General features: G+C 37.6%; 4 protein-coding genes across 7 annotated transcripts in view; 2 read left to right on the top strand and 2 right to left on the bottom strand.

Moving 5' to 3' along the window:
- The first annotated feature begins 7 nt into the window (after positions 1–7).
- On the top strand, positions 8–1,591 carry LOC114752064 (muscle M-line assembly protein unc-89-like). The gene has a single exon (XM_028940799.1). It carries the CDS (start codon positions 8–10, stop codon positions 1,589–1,591), a length of 1,584 nt encoding a protein of 527 aa, XP_028796632.1.
- A 2,330-nt stretch (positions 1,592–3,921) lies between these two features.
- Positions 3,922–6,745, top strand: LOC114752050 (EID1-like F-box protein 2). 3 transcript variants are annotated; one of them, XM_028940779.1, is made up of 3 exons: positions 3,922–4,017; positions 5,201–5,974; positions 6,288–6,745. In XM_028940779.1, the coding sequence occupies exon 2, from the start codon at positions 5,210–5,212 to the stop codon at positions 5,954–5,956; it is 747 nt and encodes a 248-aa protein (XP_028796612.1). In that variant the 5' UTR covers positions 3,922–4,017; positions 5,201–5,209; the 3' UTR covers positions 5,957–5,974; positions 6,288–6,745. The 3 variants fall into 3 exon arrangements, with proteins under 3 accessions (XP_028796612.1, XP_028796613.1, XP_028796611.1); XM_028940780.1 differs by lacking the exon at positions 3,922–4,017 and adding an exon at positions 4,026–4,220; XM_028940778.1 differs by lacking the exon at positions 3,922–4,017 and adding an exon at positions 4,026–4,235.
- Positions 6,746–7,093: 348 nt separating this feature from the next.
- LOC114752034 (uncharacterized) lies at positions 7,094–9,933 on the bottom strand. Its single transcript, XM_028940753.1, has 6 exons — positions 9,761–9,933; positions 9,468–9,611; positions 8,796–8,869; positions 8,619–8,698; positions 7,948–8,099; positions 7,094–7,376 (listed from the first exon to the last, which is right to left on the bottom strand). The coding sequence occupies exons 1-6, from the start codon at positions 9,762–9,764 to the stop codon at positions 7,312–7,314; spliced, it is 519 nt and encodes a 172-aa protein (XP_028796586.1). The 5' UTR covers positions 9,765–9,933; the 3' UTR covers positions 7,094–7,311.
- A 584-nt stretch (positions 9,934–10,517) lies between these two features.
- The window catches only part of LOC114752030 (chaperone protein ClpB3, chloroplastic), a 25,270-nt gene continuing 18,793 nt past the window's right edge, over positions 10,518–16,994 (bottom strand). The window contains exons 3-12 of one of the 2 annotated variants that reach the window (XM_028940745.1): positions 16,070–16,354; positions 15,646–15,864; positions 15,175–15,412; positions 14,750–14,945; positions 14,362–14,416; positions 14,061–14,211; positions 13,448–13,756; positions 12,690–12,955; positions 11,476–12,399; positions 10,518–11,092 (exon numbers count right to left, since the gene is read on the bottom strand). In XM_028940745.1, the coding sequence (XP_028796578.1) occupies positions 10,763–11,092; positions 11,476–12,399; positions 12,690–12,955; positions 13,448–13,756; positions 14,061–14,211; positions 14,362–14,416; positions 14,750–14,945; positions 15,175–15,412; positions 15,646–15,864; positions 16,070–16,321 (2,940 nt within the window). In that variant the 5' untranslated portion in view covers positions 16,322–16,354 and the 3' untranslated portion in view covers positions 10,518–10,762. Of the gene's footprint in view, positions 11,093–11,475; positions 12,400–12,689; positions 12,956–13,447; positions 13,757–14,060; positions 14,212–14,361; positions 14,417–14,749; positions 14,946–15,174; positions 15,413–15,645; positions 15,865–16,069; positions 16,533–16,994 lie in introns of those variants that run through there. The other variant, XM_028940746.1, reaches the window with a different exon arrangement.

Genomic DNA, 16,994 nt, shown 5'->3' with positions numbered 1-16,994 from the left:
CAAAATCATGCGAGGAGGATGCAGAGGCTGCATCAAAACCGCCTGCAAACCAGTGGAAGCTTTGTCAAAATCAATTCCTAATAAGGAGGATGTTTCATCAAAATCAGTTGTTAAGAAGGTGGGAACTTTGTCAAAATCAACTCCAAAGAAGCTGGAAGCTTCACCAAAGTCACCCACCAAGAAGGTGGAAACTTCACCGAAGTCAACTGCTATGGTGGAAGGTTTATCAAAGTCAACTGCTCAGAAGGTGGAATCTTCATCAAAATCATCTACTAAGAAGCTAGAACCTCCATCAAAATCAGCTGCTAGGAAAAAAATAACCACTAAGAAGATGGAAGCTTCACCAAAATCAACCGCTAAAAACGTGGAAACTTCACCAAAATCAGCTGATAAGAAGGTGGTAATGTCTAGGAAATCAACTGCTGAGGTGGTAACATCATCAAAATCAACTGCTAAGGTGGGAATTACATCAAAATCAGTTGTCAAGAAGGTTATAACTTCACCAAAGTCAACTGTTAAAAATGTTGAAGCTTCAAATTCTATGGTACGAACTTCATCAAAACCAACTCCTTTAAATGCCAAAAAAATGAAATCATCTGAAAAGCACGTGGCTCCTTTGAAGTCAAACTCTATCACAGTGTGTTCCGTATCTTCTATGAATGCTTCAGGAGGTTCTAATGGCGAAAGCAATAGTAAGCTAAAGATGGAAAAACGGGCTGCCTCCTTGAAAGTAGCTGCAAGAAAATTGATGACTCCTTTGAGAGCTCCATTGCCCTCCAAATCCTCTCTCAGTAATAATGGAGTCGTAAGCATTAATGCTAGAGAGCACAAGAACCTGAAAATTGCATCTCATTCAAAGAATCAATTGAAGACCAGAAAATTTGAACATAAGAAACCTGGCAATGATGCAGTTGTGGAAAAGACTTTGTATGTCATCAAGATGGAAAGTGGAAACAAAAGTTTGCAGACTGATCGAGATACAGGTAATAATGTTGCATTTTCCCCTCACTCATCATCACCCCCAAAGTTTTCATCCTCATCCCAAGAAAGTAAAGAGGAATCCGAATATACAACCAGTGAAGGCAAGGAGGATTCTTTTTCAGTAAACCCTGAAGGTGAACTCATGAAAAGCGGAGAGGCTTTGGAAGTGAAGGATATAGGCCAGCCCCGAATGGTTAGGATCGTATCTTCTGAAGAAAAGGCTAGCCAGATATCAGCATTAACTTTTAGAAGGGGAAAATTGGTTGAACTTCAATCTGAGATAACTTCTCCTAGGAGGCTTAAATTTCGAAGGGCAACAGGATCTGGGGATAACGCAATGGTCAAGGCTGAAAGCCTAAGAAGTTTTAAAAGAAGATATGAGAGTGGTATCGACAGGATGGGCACTCCAACTGGTCCAGAGAAGGTTGTTTTGAGACGTCAAGGTACACAAGGCAAGCGAGATGGGCACGGATTGTTCAATAATGTAATTGAAGAGACGGCAAATAAGCTGGCAGAAATTCGGAAGAGCAAGGTTAAGGCGTTGGTTGGTGCCTTTGAATCTATAATCTCTCTCCAAGAGAGAAAACCCGCTGTAAAAACAATCAGTTGATTGTAATAAACAATGTCTAACTTGTCATTTGTTATGTCAAGAAGTGAAGGGAAAATAAACCTGAGCTTGTGATAGCAAATTCAACGGCTTTTGCCTATGATATGTGCCTTTGGTTTTGTGTAGAAGCTCTAAATATGGAGTTCATTCATTTGCAGCTCATCTTGAACTGCTTCATATACATTTCTGGAGAATATATATGCTTGTCTGCTGCAGTTGATAACGGTTGTAATTTGATAAAAAATGAATTACTGCCAAAACGTACATGTATCAACACAATTTGGGGCCAAACTACAGAGATTTGTTGCTTCCCCCAAATGAATATGTTTTTCATGCTCTATCTGGGTTTTCACCTTTTATTCCATACTATGATCATGATTTTGCATTACCCCACCCCTTCTCCCCGGGATAAAAAAGAATTAAGAAAAAAGGGGCAATCCAGTTTAAGAGTGCTCAATAAAATTGTCATTGAAGTAAGTCCTGTGATGCAAGTTGATAATGTGATGAAAATGAGCATACCAAGGAATGGAGCTGTTGTTTGGGTATTGAATTCCAGGATAAAGGGGAGCAACATCAGAGAACTCATATCATTTGAATTTTTGGAGTGCAAAGTCAATATGTAATTTTACTTGCTGTCTAATTTTTAAACATTTTAAATTTTATAATCATTTAATCATTATTAATTTAAAATATAAAATCTGTGGATATAGTTTTATGAACAATGCTCCTCTAAGAGTTCAGCACAATCTCATAAAAATGAAAAAACTTGGTTATCTATTTTTTTTATTGCGCACACACATTTTTTATTAAAAACTTATTCGAGGCACTATTGAACTTTATTAGTTTTATCTATTTTATACACAGCACAGGAAAAATATATAACTGTTGCCTTACTATTTTTATTTAAAATTACAAGCTTTATTTCTCATTTAATTCTGTTTTATGTACTAAATTTTAATTCACCTAATAAGTATATACATGTATATTATGTGTCAGATTAACTAAAATAAAAATGTACTAACAATCATATTCATTTTTAAACGTTTTTACTTTTAATTTTCCAAAACTCCATTTTATCTTCGCCAAAAAAAATTTTCATTTTAGCATACGCATTACTATATACTACCTCCTATTCTTAATATAAGAGTTAGTTTATTAATGTGAGTAGGTTAAAGAAACTATTTAAATTAGTTATTTATAATAAATATGTATTATTTTTTAAAAAAATATTCTTGTTAATCAAATGTATTAGTTATAACTATTATTATTACAAGAACTATTTTAAAAAAATAAATAAATATAAGAGATAAAATAAATTAATATATTATATTTAAAATCAAAATAAAAATTAAATAAATTTTTATACAAAACTTATTTTACAATATAATTTATACTACCTCCGGTCTTTAATATAAGACCCCATTTGACTTTTAGTTTGGTCCTAATTATAAGACCCTAATCTATTTTGTCTCTCATATTTATGTATTTTTTTTTCCAAGATAATCCTTCTAATAATGATAGCTCTATCCAATACACTTAATTAGCAAGGATATTTTAGGAATGACAACACTTATTTATTACAAATAACCAACTTAACTTACTTCCTTAATCTCCTCAAATTAGTTAAATGGGTCTTATAATTAGGACCGGAGGTAGTATTATTCTATAAATACTCCCTCCGTTCCTTATTATAACAGACAAATAACCAAATTACGTTGATAAAAAAACAGTTAAAATTAGTTGAGGACAATTAATGTGTAAAAAGTATAATATTTTTTCCAACAATGCCCCCATTAATAAGGAGAGAGAGTATGAGAGAGAACAGTTAAATTATTAAAAGAAAGAGAAGTGGGAGGGAGGGAGAGTATGAGTTGGAGACAAAATAAATAGGGGTAAAATAGGAAATCAGTACAAAAAAATAGAGACAACTTTTAAGTGTCTCTTATATATAGGAACATGCTATAAGTATTAAATGTTTTTTATAATAAGAAACGGAGGGACTATTTAGGACAGCATAGTAACACGCATGCCAAGCGATGGAAAGAATCATTTGCGGGCACTTTTGAGATTCCGACGCGACAGGGATATTTTGGGTTTTATGGGAATGGCAAAAGCGATTAGCGACAGCCAGGGCTCGTCGATTGCGTCATTTTACGAAAATGACCTGGCATTAAATCATGCCACGTCAGAGACAGCTCACCCGCTATGCTATGCCAGCTAGACATGTATGAAATGTGTCGGCATGTTATTTGACAGTGATATATGTGGTTTGACGTCCTGTTGCCCTATGATTGCCTCCAAATCTATTACACCTTCTCACGGTCCTCATCCCCTCTTCTGCATTGGCTGCAGCTGCCGAGTTGAATGTTTTCTGTGTTCTTCTCGGCCGAATTGATCCTCCCCAGAGGTGAATTTACAGATGATTGCTTGCAAGAAGCTCCTTTTCTTCTCATTTTGTTTTTAATTTTGGTTTTCTTTTCGATTTCGTTTTTGCGGAGTACTTGTGCTTCTCTGTTGTATGCAGAGTGGGGTTTTCTATAGGGTTTTTCCGGCTATGCGGAAGCTGGGATTCGTTAGCTAAGGGATATCGGGTTTTCTGATTTCTTGTCTCTGGGATACATTCCACTTCCAGGTTCTTAGCTATTTGGTTGGTTTCTCACTCTGAGTCGAGGGTTTGTTTGGGTTTTTCATTGTGTGCCGATTCAGTGAAGTAATGTGTCAATTTGGGTTTGTCTCTCTATCAAATGAATGAATATTTTAACCTACTATGCATTTGCTGATGATAGTGCCTTAGAAGGACGTCTGCGTATTGTGAGGAGTTCGAACTTGTAGATGAATGGCTATGATTTTTTTTTCCTTAAAAATATAGTCTTGATTTCAATGCCGTCGTATTTAAGTATGTTTAACTGGGAAAACTGCGAGCAAGGCGCAAAACAACCAATTAAGCATCGCTTTCTAGCTTAACCATATTAGTTCCTATTCTTCTTCTTCTTTTTTTGTGGGTGAACTAGTTCCTGTTCTTATGCTATCCTCTTTGGATTGTGCCAACATTTGAGTATCTGAGGTGAAGATTTTTTTTTTTTTTCTTTTTCTTTTTTTGGGAAAAGAAGTTTCTGCGGAAACAATGGCATTCATTACAAATTTTTGTTTGTAAAAGGATTCATCTGTGTTGGTTCCTCGCCAGTTAGGAGCTGAAGAGACGCATCATTTGAAGCCTGTTTTATTTATCAATCTGAAAATAGAGCTTGTAGTTTGTGGGCTATAGGGCTACCGAAGTAACAGTTCATGGAAAACATACTACACGCCAATTTTAACCAATAGAAGAAAATCTCTTACTTTTCTTTTAAGCCAACTTCTGAGTACTTGTGTCTTGCTAAATGCTAGTTTAATAGAAACTACGAACTTTAAATTGTATAAAATTACAAATCAGAATGAAGTTTTATTTCCATGACATAGTCTATCAGTTTTAGTTGCTGTATGATATTTCCTGCTTACAGTGTACTGATGCTCTACCTAACATAATTATTAGACATTTGTTTAATGTATTGGTACCCTTGAGTATGCCTACAGACAATTGTGATATATTGGTGTTTTGTTTTCTAATTGTATCAGGTGAAGAAAATGATTATAACAAAGCAGTACCGATGCATACACTCAGCTACCTGTCAATGCACTAAGGGCCATTTAAGTGAAGACGTGATATTCTTAGTATTTCACTATTTAAATTGGAATCCCAAGCTAATTGCTACTCTTTCATGTGTTTGTAAATGGTTTGATGATTTTGCCAAGCGGGTACTATGGAAGGAGTTTTGCCGAACAAGAGCTCCGAAAATGATGATTGATCTGCAATCTAGTGGGAGCCACAGTGTTGATGGGAACTGGAGGGCTCTAGGAAAGCTCCTTATTTACTGTTCAGGATGCAAGAAAGGTGGCTTGTTTAATAACATTCATATCCCTGGTCACTTTGTTTATAGAACTCGGTTTTCTAGAACATCAGGAAAGAGCTTCCTTTTGCCACCATGTAGAACTGATGTCTTATACGTGTCTGATCCTTGTGAGCATCTTCACCAAGGAGAAGAAGGGGATATAGGATTCTTTCGCGGAATTTTCAAATCATTCTCTACATCAAAAGTTAGGAAGATGCTTATTAGCAGAGGTGCCAAGCTCCATCCTACGGAAGTTTGTCCTTACTGTAAGGCAAAGTTGTGGAGCATGCTGCAGGCCAAAATGATTCCGCTAAGTGCTAGCTGCAGGTTGGGTTCCTATGAAGATCGTGTTGAGTACTATGTGTGCCTCAATGGTCACTTGCTGGGGATCTGTACCCTCTTACCGTTGTCTGATTCAGAAGAGACATCTGAGTTTGACTGATACCCAAATTATTGTCAGGTACATGCCCGCATCTGGAAACCATATCTTTCTGTCCTTGTTCGTGCTTTCTTTTGGGATTTATATGAGATGGAAACTTATTGTCTCAAATGTCATTCTCTGTATGAAAATCTATGGGATAATCGGTGGCAATGACAGGCGCCACGTAGTATCTTGATCAAAGATTTGCTGTTCATTATGATGACTGTTTGATATTTGACCAAAGCTAATACTATATTCCAAGGAGAGACTCAATTTAGTCAAGGCTGGAGGTTTATGCTGTAACTACTTTGTTCTGAGGTTTTGATAACATGACTTTCTTTCTCTTGATCAGATTGCAACCAGTTTCTGGATGATATCTGAATAATCACTCCGCTGGTATGCTCCCGCGTATTCTTGTGGTTAGCGGCATCTGAAATATACGCGTACTCTTATGGTGATTCTACTCGAGCAATTCAAGTTGGTGCCGCTTTTCTGATCCATGCCAGTCGGTTAAGGATGGAAAATGCTACTGCATTTTTCTTTATTGAACTATTACATATAAGGTTAGCTGGCCAAACAGAGAACTATTACACGTGAGGTTGTTACACTGAACTAGCTGATACCTTTTATATCCATGTGTTGATATATGGCATTGGTGACAGATCGGTAGTTGAATATTCCATTCAGTATCAGTCTGATTCATTTTCATTTCTCATTATCTCCGAAAGATTTGATCCCCTGTCCATCCTATTCTGCTGTACGGAAGAGACGTGATTTTATTCATTCATTTTTTCGCGAGGGGTTTTTTTTTGGGGGTTTGAAGAGTACTTTCCTCTTTATTGACGAAATCCATCGCAAATTCTGTGAGGTGTAAAATTGAAGAATTGGTAACTCCAATGGACGGGTGAAACGAGCCATTCATTCTATTCTTACATTCTTTATGTTTGGAGAACTCGGTGGAAATGGTGGTCCCTTTGGTGGGAATCAGTTGCCCAGTTAAAATTTGGGTTACCAAAAGAAGAAAAGGACATTATTTATAACGTTAAATAATCTTTGAAGTTATTTTGAACGCTAATCGCCATGCCATGCATACTGTTTAAGGGATGAAGCTAAAACTTGAAATTAATTTCAAATAATAAATAAAATACTAGCATAACATTTTACCTGTGTGGAAATGGATGCCCAACATTTTACCTTGAAGATCAGCACTTGCCCATCTATTACATGATTCGCATACTAGCTCATTTACGTTCTTAAAATTAATGTTCACAAAAGAAGAAAAACGCTATAAACCGAATGTGTCCAAGTTAAAATGTTTCCCATTAATCTCTCGGGGAAAAAAAAAAAGAAAAAAAAAAAGAGGATAGGTGTCCGTCCTACTCTGTTTCTGAATCCTCTGCTCCAGAGTCAAATCCAGAGATCGTCATCCGTCCAATGTTAACTAGAACATAAAAATCATCAATAAGAGTTAGGAAAAGTAATTAGAGACAATTTGATCATATCATCAAACAGTGTTAACATCAGTCACTCACGGAACAGGTCCAAAATGAAGACAGTGAAATACATAATTTATCTCATGCCGAGAACTAACGATTTAGCCTGTTTATTATCTCTTGCTTCTGCTAATGCATTCATATGTACCTCACGCAAGCAAAATAGAAGCTATGCGTAAAGCGGTCACCAGTGGATAAAGTTTTCCAAAATATAACTTCAGTAAGAAGTAGTCTTAAACGTCTAGAACATCAAGATTCTGTCATACCATGGTCATTTCAACGAGAGGGAGGGAAAAAATCAGAAAGTGTTTGTGACTTTGTGTGCATGCCATACTTGCATACTTGCATCTAAGCCCACATCAAGTTTCATAAGCGTGGATTACAATATTTTTCTTTTTTAAACATAACTGAATTCTTGTATGAAGTCAAGAAAGCAAACTTTGCCTGGGATTAGATGCATCACATAATCAAATTTAATGTAAACACGAACAGTTTTTTGGGCTAAATGGCCCCACATACCAACAGCATTCAGCCCGGCTAATTTTGGCATGAACCTCCTGATGTGGTCTTCTGCTTCTTTTTCAGCTTTCAGTGTCTGACACTCAAATGTAACCAATATTTTGCTCTTCGCATCCTTTTGTTCGACCATGCCCATGACATCCTCCTCCCAACTGTTGCAATTAAATGCGAACAATAAATGTCAACTATCATCTGTGTCATGGTCATCACAAAGGTGAAAAGCGCAAGTGATAAAAGCACTTCAATTTAAAAGGAGAGATGTACCTGAGATGAAATGAGAGATTAAAATATGAGCTTTTCTAGAGGTAACGTACCCAACTTGTTTAATAAAGAACGCTGATAAACATAAATAAATATGAATAATGTTTAATAATCAATAGGCCCACTCTCTTTGGAGAGAAGAACTTGAAGTTTCACATCGAAAACTAGAAGTAACAAACGCATGGGTGTGTAGAAGTAAATATATGAATTACTTGGTTACTCCCCTCGTTAGGTGGTTTTAACCTTCAACCTTTGGTTTTGACCAAAAACAACCTTCAACCTTCGGTTGAAAAAACAATTAAAACTTACAATGGTTATGACAATACACGCAATTTGCCCTTCAAAAAAAAAAAACTTACGTGTTAATCCCACTAAATACCATGATCTAATTCCAAAGTCATTAGCCTTACCCATGAGCATGGTCAATGTTATGGAAGCGAGCAGCATCGTGGCCTCTGCACTCTACAACAACAGCTCGTTCTTTCTTCCTCTTTTACACCAAAGCATAAAATCAATAAGGCAATGAAGCATAAGCAAAAAAGGATGCGATTAAAAGAGAATTAACCTAAAAGTAATCCAGTTCCTACACTGAAATCTGTAATTGTCAGTTTGATAAGACGATAATCTTCACCCCTACTGCACTCCCTTTCACATGCCAACTCTTTCACCATGAAAAAAAAAAGAATTTTGCCAGGCAAAACATAAGTAATATTACATGAATATGTAAAAAGCTTTTAACAACAAAAGAAGATTTTCATATAAGAATTGGCTAACACATGATTATGAACTAGTAATCAACACAGATAAATCAATCATATATGAGCAGATGCAATGGTGGTTAGCGCCTATCCTCGCAAGCAGCAAGTGACGGCTATAGTCCCCTTGAGGAAAGGCAACTAAAATTTGTGACTGCATAGATAGTTAAACCAAATTATGAAATTGTAAGTTTCTTCTGTAACCATAAGTATTTATAAAAATAAATGGCAATCGCTAAAAGCCCTTGAACTTCGAACTCATCGTCTATGAGAGAATCTCTGAAACAAACATCCACAGCACTGTGAAATAAACACATGATACATGAGTGAATCTTATTCAGAATAATGTTGAATTTTAACCAGGAAGCAATTATTGACCCCATTAATATATGATGGGAGAGAAACTTTCACAGTGAACAGGTCATGCCAAAAACACCGCATTTTCAAACCTAGCTATCCTGCATGATTTATTAGAAGCCTTCTTCTACGTCTTATGAGAATTACCAGAGCCATGAAGACCATAGCAGACAGAATGAGGAAGCTGGATGAAGTGTCCCGAGATGGACCCTTCTGGTAACAATGCTATTGATGCTATTCCTTCCATCATCTCCTCCACCTTCCGACTCCCCGACACCCCCTCTCTCTCGCCTGTAAGAAAATTTTCGAGGGGAAGAAGCGAAAAAAATGTTGAAGAAAAATGTCCGAAGTCTGATTTTTCTACGGTTACGATCCAGTGGCATACAGCGATCAACTCACATATTACAGACGCTCCCAGCACAAAAGGTAGAGGAACATACCCATTATTTCTCCCAAAGATTCAGTTCCTTCTAGGCTTACACCTATTCCTCCTCTTCCTTCTACGAGCAGGTTCGCTTACGGGCGTCGTTCTGCAAAACATCAGCTTCTTTATTCTATGTTCATGCTTCTTGAAAACATATTTTTCTACCTTGATCGAAAAATAGGTCGAAAGTTTACTCAAACTGAGAGCCCTTCAGACTACCATAATTTTTCCGCTAAAACCAATGTCTGATGGATAAAATTTTACTTTAATCTTAAACCATTTTTTTTTTATTTTCATAGGTTTTTATTAAATTTTTTCGGCATTTTCATGATACCCAAAACAAAACCATCCCCTCTCAGAACCATGGCACAACTCCAACCTAAATAGAGTTTGGAAAGCACTTAAAAAATACTATATTTTTACATAAGTTAAAGATAAAATTCCCCTCACAAACTTACTAAAAAAAATCATTTTCAAAAAGCCAATACAAATGCTCTCTAATTCAATTCAATCATGAAAACGGTCTTTCAATCCAAACAAATTCAATCCACAGCGAGTCTGATCAACTGTTCATCTGGTCAGGACTCAGTTCTCTTCTTCTTGATCATGCCTCAGTTCTGTTCTTTATTTACCGTCTCCAAACATAAACCAGTGACTCAACTGTAATTAATTTAACGCAAGATTCACCACAGCACAGCAAGCAATATGATCGTTGCCTGAGATAATTATTTATTGACCTGAATCAGGCAATCCTGGCACTTGTGATATGAGCATTATTACAAGAACAATTATTTGGTTGTTTACTTAGCTTGAGCGAACGAATTCGAGTGGCGACACAGAAAGAATATCTATCCCAATTTTTCACAAGAGACATATGGTGCATTATCATTTATCATCGTATTGGCCACTCAACAACATTAGAAGAATCAATTTAGGATAGACGCAAGCTATACACAGAACAAGACTTCAACCGGTATATGAAAGGTCATGCATTCTCAAAAATTGTGTGAAAAGGCAGTCAGAGAGGCTGGGGGAAGGCTTCCCGGCTGTCATCAGCAGTTGATTCTGGATCAGCTTCAAGTCTTTTAAAGACTAACTTTTGCTGGGGAAGTTGACCATTAGCAAATGCCGTGACTTCTGTGTCTACTAAAATCGAGTCCTCCTCCTTAAATTCTCCTCTCAAGATACCCTTGGCGAGTTCATTCTCCACATGCTGTTGAATCACTCGCTTCACTGGCCTAGCACCGTAATTGGGGTCATACCCCAAACTTCCAAGAAGTTGGACAGCAGCATCTGTCACTTGGATTCTCATCTTGCGATCCCCAATTCTCTTCTGCACACGATCCAACTATAACACGCAAACATACCATGATATGAGCGATTCAAAATGCCACAAGATCAACAAATTTCTTACCGCTAGCTACTAACTACTAGTCAGAGCAGCAGGGACACCACGTATATAATAGCCAAACCTTCCAAGGCATATGGTATAATCTATAAAGCATACTGTTCAACCCAGAAAAATATAGTCAGCATCCTAATTACTTGGCTACCTAAGCTGTCTCTATCAAAGTTTCCATCTTTGCACTGGTTTGTAGTCGACACAAAATTCTACATTGGTTTCTCACAAATACAAGTTCGTCCATGTGGTTCAAATTCTTCAATTCATTTATTTCAAGTTGGGCTGTTGGGTGTTTTTTTTTTTTTTTTGGGAGAAGAGAATAACGTTACCTGTAACCTGACAATGCTGCTGATTTGTTCACGGTCTAGAGGCTGGAAAACAATATATTCATCAACTCTATTCATGAATTCAGGGCGAAAGATGGACCTTGCAGCATCCATTACCCGTTGCTTTATGGTATCATAAGCTAGCTCTTTTGGAGTGTCATCATCGACATTAAGAATATACTGGGATCCTACATTAGATGTCATGATAATAACAGTGTTGGTAAAACTCACTGTTCGGCCCTGTGAGTCAGTCACTCTGCCATCATCCAAAATCTGAAGGAAAACATTAAAAACGTCTGAGTGTGCCTTCTCAATCTCATCGAACAAGATTACTGCATAAGGTCTGCGGCGGACAGTCTCAGTTAGTTGCCCTCCCTCTTCATACCCTACATACCCAGGTGGAGCTCCAATCAATCTTGAAACTGCATGCTTTTCCATATACTCACTCATATCAATTCGTACGAGTGCCTCTTCAGTGTTAAACAAGTAGGAAGCCAGGGCCTTTGCCAGCTCTGTCTTGCCAACGCCAGTAGGTCCCATAAACATGAAACTTGCAATTGGGCGGTGAGGATCTGAAAGGCCTGCTCTCGAACGTTGGATAGCCTCAGCTACAGCCCGAACAGCAGGATCCTGACCCACAACACGCTTATGGAGCTCTTCCTCTAAATGCAATAACTTTTCCCTTTCTGTTTGTTGAAGCTTTGAAACGGGGATACCTGTCCACTTGCTTACAATCTCAGCAATATCACTTCCTGTAACTTCTTCTCTCAGCATAGACTTCCCAGATTTCATATATTCATCTAATTCCTTCTCTGCACTTTCAAGTTGCCGCTGCAAGGAGTTTAGACTGCCATACTTCAGCTCAGCAGCACGATTAAGATCATACTCCCGCTCAGCTTGCTGGATCTCAAGATTTACTCTGTCAATCTGCATATAAAAATGCACAAGTGGTGAACATCTGATCTCCATCTTCTGATTATCATAATGCCATCTTTTGTGAGTAAATTTCTAATTTCACTCATCAAGTATTAAATCAACTACATATGGGATCCAAGTTACTTATGATTCATTAAATAAAAACAAAACAAAAAGCTATTTTCTTGCGATCTTTTAAAATCCCCCCAACAAAACATGTAATTCTTTTATGATTTCTTCATTTGAATTTGAATAAAACAGAAGTAGAACCATTGACCATAATAATCAGAATCACAGCATACCTCTTCCTTAATTGACTGGATACGAGTCATTACAGACTTTTCATGTTCCCACTGCTCAGTCAGCTCAGCTTGTTTCTCTTTTAAGAGAGAGAGCTCAGCCTCAAGACGATTTAGTCTATCTCTAGAAGCTCTGTCAGTATCATTTGTGAGAGAGAGTCTCTCCATCTCCAGTTTCAAGACTGATCGATTGATCTCATCAAGTGCAGTGGGTTTAGAAGTAATTTCCATTTTCAGTTTAGCAGCTGCCTCATCAACCAGATCAATCGCTGCAATTTAATAGCAGAACACAGTTAGTGCTTAAAGAAAATCATTGTTTCTAACCATAAAAGAAAGCAAAAAAAATTAACCAAACAAGGAAAATCAGGACAACACTGATCACAACTATGTCATCAAAATATCACAAGTGCTATAGCTTTAAAGATAAATTACAAATCAGTTTCAGCTGATGCTCAATTACTTCCACCTCAAAGATGACATCCTATTCTCTTAGGAGCATTCCAATGATTTTGGGATCAACTGCAACTGGATTCTTTTTAACATAACCTTAACTATCATCCATTAGTCCTTAACTAAATCAATGCGTCTACATTTCCAAAAAACGAGCTTAAGGCAGACAGAAGATGTTCTTGATTAGAAATCACACTGCTTCCTCATATTGGTTGCAAGATTACAAGTCAAAAGTTCTCAGTATCACGCATGCATGCCTGAATCATCTAGAAGCAAATCATCTTCTATGATATTGCCACAATTATTATTACCTTTGTCAGGCAAAAATCGCCCACTGATGTAACGATCTGAAAGAATTGCAGCTTCTACAAGTGCACTGTCAGAAATGCGAACTCCATGATGCAACTCATATCTTTCCCGCAGTCCTCTTAGTATAGAAACGGTATCTTCTACAGAAGGTTGATCGACATAAACTTGCTGGAAACGACGCTCTAGTGCTGGGTCCTTCTCTATATATTTCCGGTACTCATCCAATGTTGTTGCACCGATACATCGCAACTCACCTCGACCAAGCATAGGCTTTAAGAGATTACCAGCATCCATAGCACCATTCGTAGCACCTAAATATAAGAGAGATTATTGTCACAATCAGATATAACATCCACACTTCACTTTAAATTCAACATTTTCAGGCAAATATGTTGCCAGCTACTTTAAGGTGGCAAAAGATATCCATCAAACTATATCATCTTATTCTATAAACAAATCATCCTCTATAAGCAAACTGGCCAATGTTTTTGTATCATGGGAGAGAGTGTAGAAAAGAAACAGAGTAACTGCACAGAAACTGTAGAACCTTTAACTAGAGTTTAGAATACTAGAAGATCATTTGCCTAAAAATGGATAGCCTTTGAAGCTTATTACCTGCCCCAACAACTGTATGAATCTCATCAATGAAAAGGATGGTCTGGCCTTCAGATTCTGTCACTTCTTTAAGAACAGCTTTCAATCTATCCTCAAATTCTCCACGATACTTTGCTCCAGCAATAAGCGCACCCATGTCAAGAGATATAAGCTGTAAAGCAACAAGCAAGCCAGATCAGTTCCCTGGCATTGAGCTGACACATACCCCAAAAAGTTTTTTCCTCTGTGAGCCCATTCTTGCCCTTTTTTCCTTCCATATTCAGCCGCCTAAGTGCTCCCTAAATATGAATAAAGAACATACCCTACGATTCATTAAAGCTTGAGGAACATCTCCCTGAACAATTCTCTGTGCAAGTCTGTTTAATAGGAAGAGTAGGGTTAGTATGCAAAGGCATAGTAATGAATAGGAATGAAATGAAACAATTAAGGTGCAAGCAAGATCAAATTATTTGTTGATTTCATCAGCTATTTTCCCTTGGAAACTTATGAAATAGCATCACATATTAAGAATAAACACGTTGTTGAATTACTACTCTGCCATTAGAAAATTTGCAGAATACATTACACAAGGAATTAGGGCCCACAGATGTTGCTAGCAACAAGCCGAATTCAGCACAAGAATATATTTTAAATAGAATCAAAGTTCAAAAATAATAAACCAAGGCTGGGACAAAGACCTTAGTGCTTACCCTTCAGAAATTGCAGTCTTTCCAACACCAGGCTCACCAATTAGCACAGGATTATTCTTTGTTCTTCTAGAAAGAATCTGAATGCACCTACGTATTTCATCATCTCTTCCTATGACTGGATCAAGTTTGCCCGCTTTAGCCATTGCTGTCAAGTCCTTCCCATATTTTTCCAAGGCTTCATACTTCCCTTCAGGATCTACAATATGTAGAACATAAAGTTCAGCTACTAACAATCATAACCAAGTCAAGGGCAACCTGAAACCACTGGTCTACAACAATCTAGAAGTAGCAAGATCTTTAAGCCCTTAATGGACCATAAGCTACTCTAACTTATTCTACCCAAGATGGAGGGGGAAAAAGAAGACGGCACAGGTAACTGTATATTAAAAAAAAAAAAAAAACCATACAATTAGAGATGTCATTACCCTGGTCAATAACTGACTGACGTCCACGAATGGACTCTATCGCAGATTTTAGAGCTTGCAGAGATATTTGAAAATCTCTAAACAGCTGCTTTCCAAATCGTTGATCTTGTGCGAAACCAAGAACCAAGTGTTCAACTGACACAAATGAATCTCCATATTCTTTCTTGTAATCCCTGGATCTCTGAATCAATGCTTCCAAATCACGCCCTAACATTGAACCAGCTGATTCCCCCAGAACCTGGCATGATCAAACATGAGCAAAACATCAGTTAGTCATGAGTCATTTTTAATCAGTCATATTGATATCATTTCCTTTTCAAGCTTCATTTTGATCAACACCTTTTCAATTTCATCCACCGTAGTTAGGAACAAGGGAACCGCAATGGCTCCAAAAAGGATTCCAGTAGAAAAAGAATTACACCTTAAACTAACACTGAAAAAATTCCAAGCTAGTTAGAACAGATTAATCACCTTGGGTTGCCGTTGGATGTACTTATCAGTGGCCTCTAGTAACCGGGTATTATCAACCCCAACCTTGGAAAAGATCCGGCGAGCGAGCCCATTCTTCTGCTCCAACAAAGCTTTCATCAAGTGCTCCGTTTCCACAATCTGATGCTTATTCTCTTTCGCAACTTCCGGCGATGAAACAATCGCTTGCCACGCCATTTCTGTGAACTCTTGTTGCGTAATCTGCTATTCCATCAAGATTCAGCATCAAGCACTCGACGTGCAAAGAACCAGACTAAACCAACTATCAAATATATTAAACTGCTAATTATTTAGAGCGAGCTTGACATTAAAGTAAGATTGAATTTCCACAGAACGTTTTACTAGTTGTCATGATCACTATCGAAGCTAGAAAAGAAATCAAAGTAATGCGCAGAATCCACGTTACCCTTCCACTTGAAGAAGCTTCACAGCGGACAGAGAAACGTTTACAATTTCTGCGAATTCTCGGAAAACCATTGGTCCAAGAAGCCGTTCTATTCAATGGCAGGGATTTTAAGGCTTTAAGAGATGCGGATTTCGACTTCGAAGGAAAACTTAGGAAGAGCTGTGGCTGAGCAAATCGAGCATCGTTTCTGTTGCAGCAAATTGGAACCGAATGAGGAGCGCTAAGCCCAGAAAACGCCGTCGTAGAGGCCATGACTAGACGCCAGAAACTCCGGTGAGCTTATCCGGTTAACAATTAGGAAACGAACGAGGACAAGAACCAAAGAAGGTTTGCGTGGAAGTGGAGTAAAGGCTAAAAATAAAAAGAGTTGAGTGATTGTGGACTGTGGAGGATTCGAGCGAGTTCGAAGAGGCAGTGGAAACCTCCACAAATTGTTTGGGCACGCCCAATGCGCAATGTGCCGCCTCCACCACCTTCATACACGTGGGCCGGTTTAGATACACGGCAGGCGCCTCGACATTGGCTTCACCTGGCAGCAAATAAAAGGAAATCACAAAAAAAAGAGAGAGAAATCCTCGTTTTTATTTTTATTTTTCATGATATGGCATTCTCCGCATACGTGTGCGCGCGCGTTTTCCGTTGTTGATAATTTATAGGATTAGTTGTTTTTTTTCTTGGCAGGGATTTTTTATAATGCTTTAGTCCAATGTTTTTCCTAGAGCTTAGGCCACATGACCAACAAATTGACAAGTGAAATCTAATAAAATGACAAGTTTGTTTAAGATTTTAACAAGTCCATTTAGATATTGTAAATTATTGTCACATGCATATTCAAACATTTCATTTTGCAACTACGCTTCCACATTAACAAATAAAAGTTTTAGATTTTTAACGTTTCTTTTGCATGTTCAAGCTCGTCATGACA

Source organism: Neltuma alba, unplaced genomic scaffold (genome assembly GCF_004799145.2).
Source record: "Neltuma alba isolate B1F8T4 unplaced genomic scaffold, ASM479914v2 tig00007216_pilon, whole genome shotgun sequence".
Lineage (NCBI taxonomy): Eukaryota > Viridiplantae > Streptophyta > Magnoliopsida > Fabales > Fabaceae > Neltuma > Neltuma alba.
The sequence above is the reverse complement of the archived record's forward strand: the minus strand, read 5'-3'. Positions and strand labels throughout refer to the sequence as shown.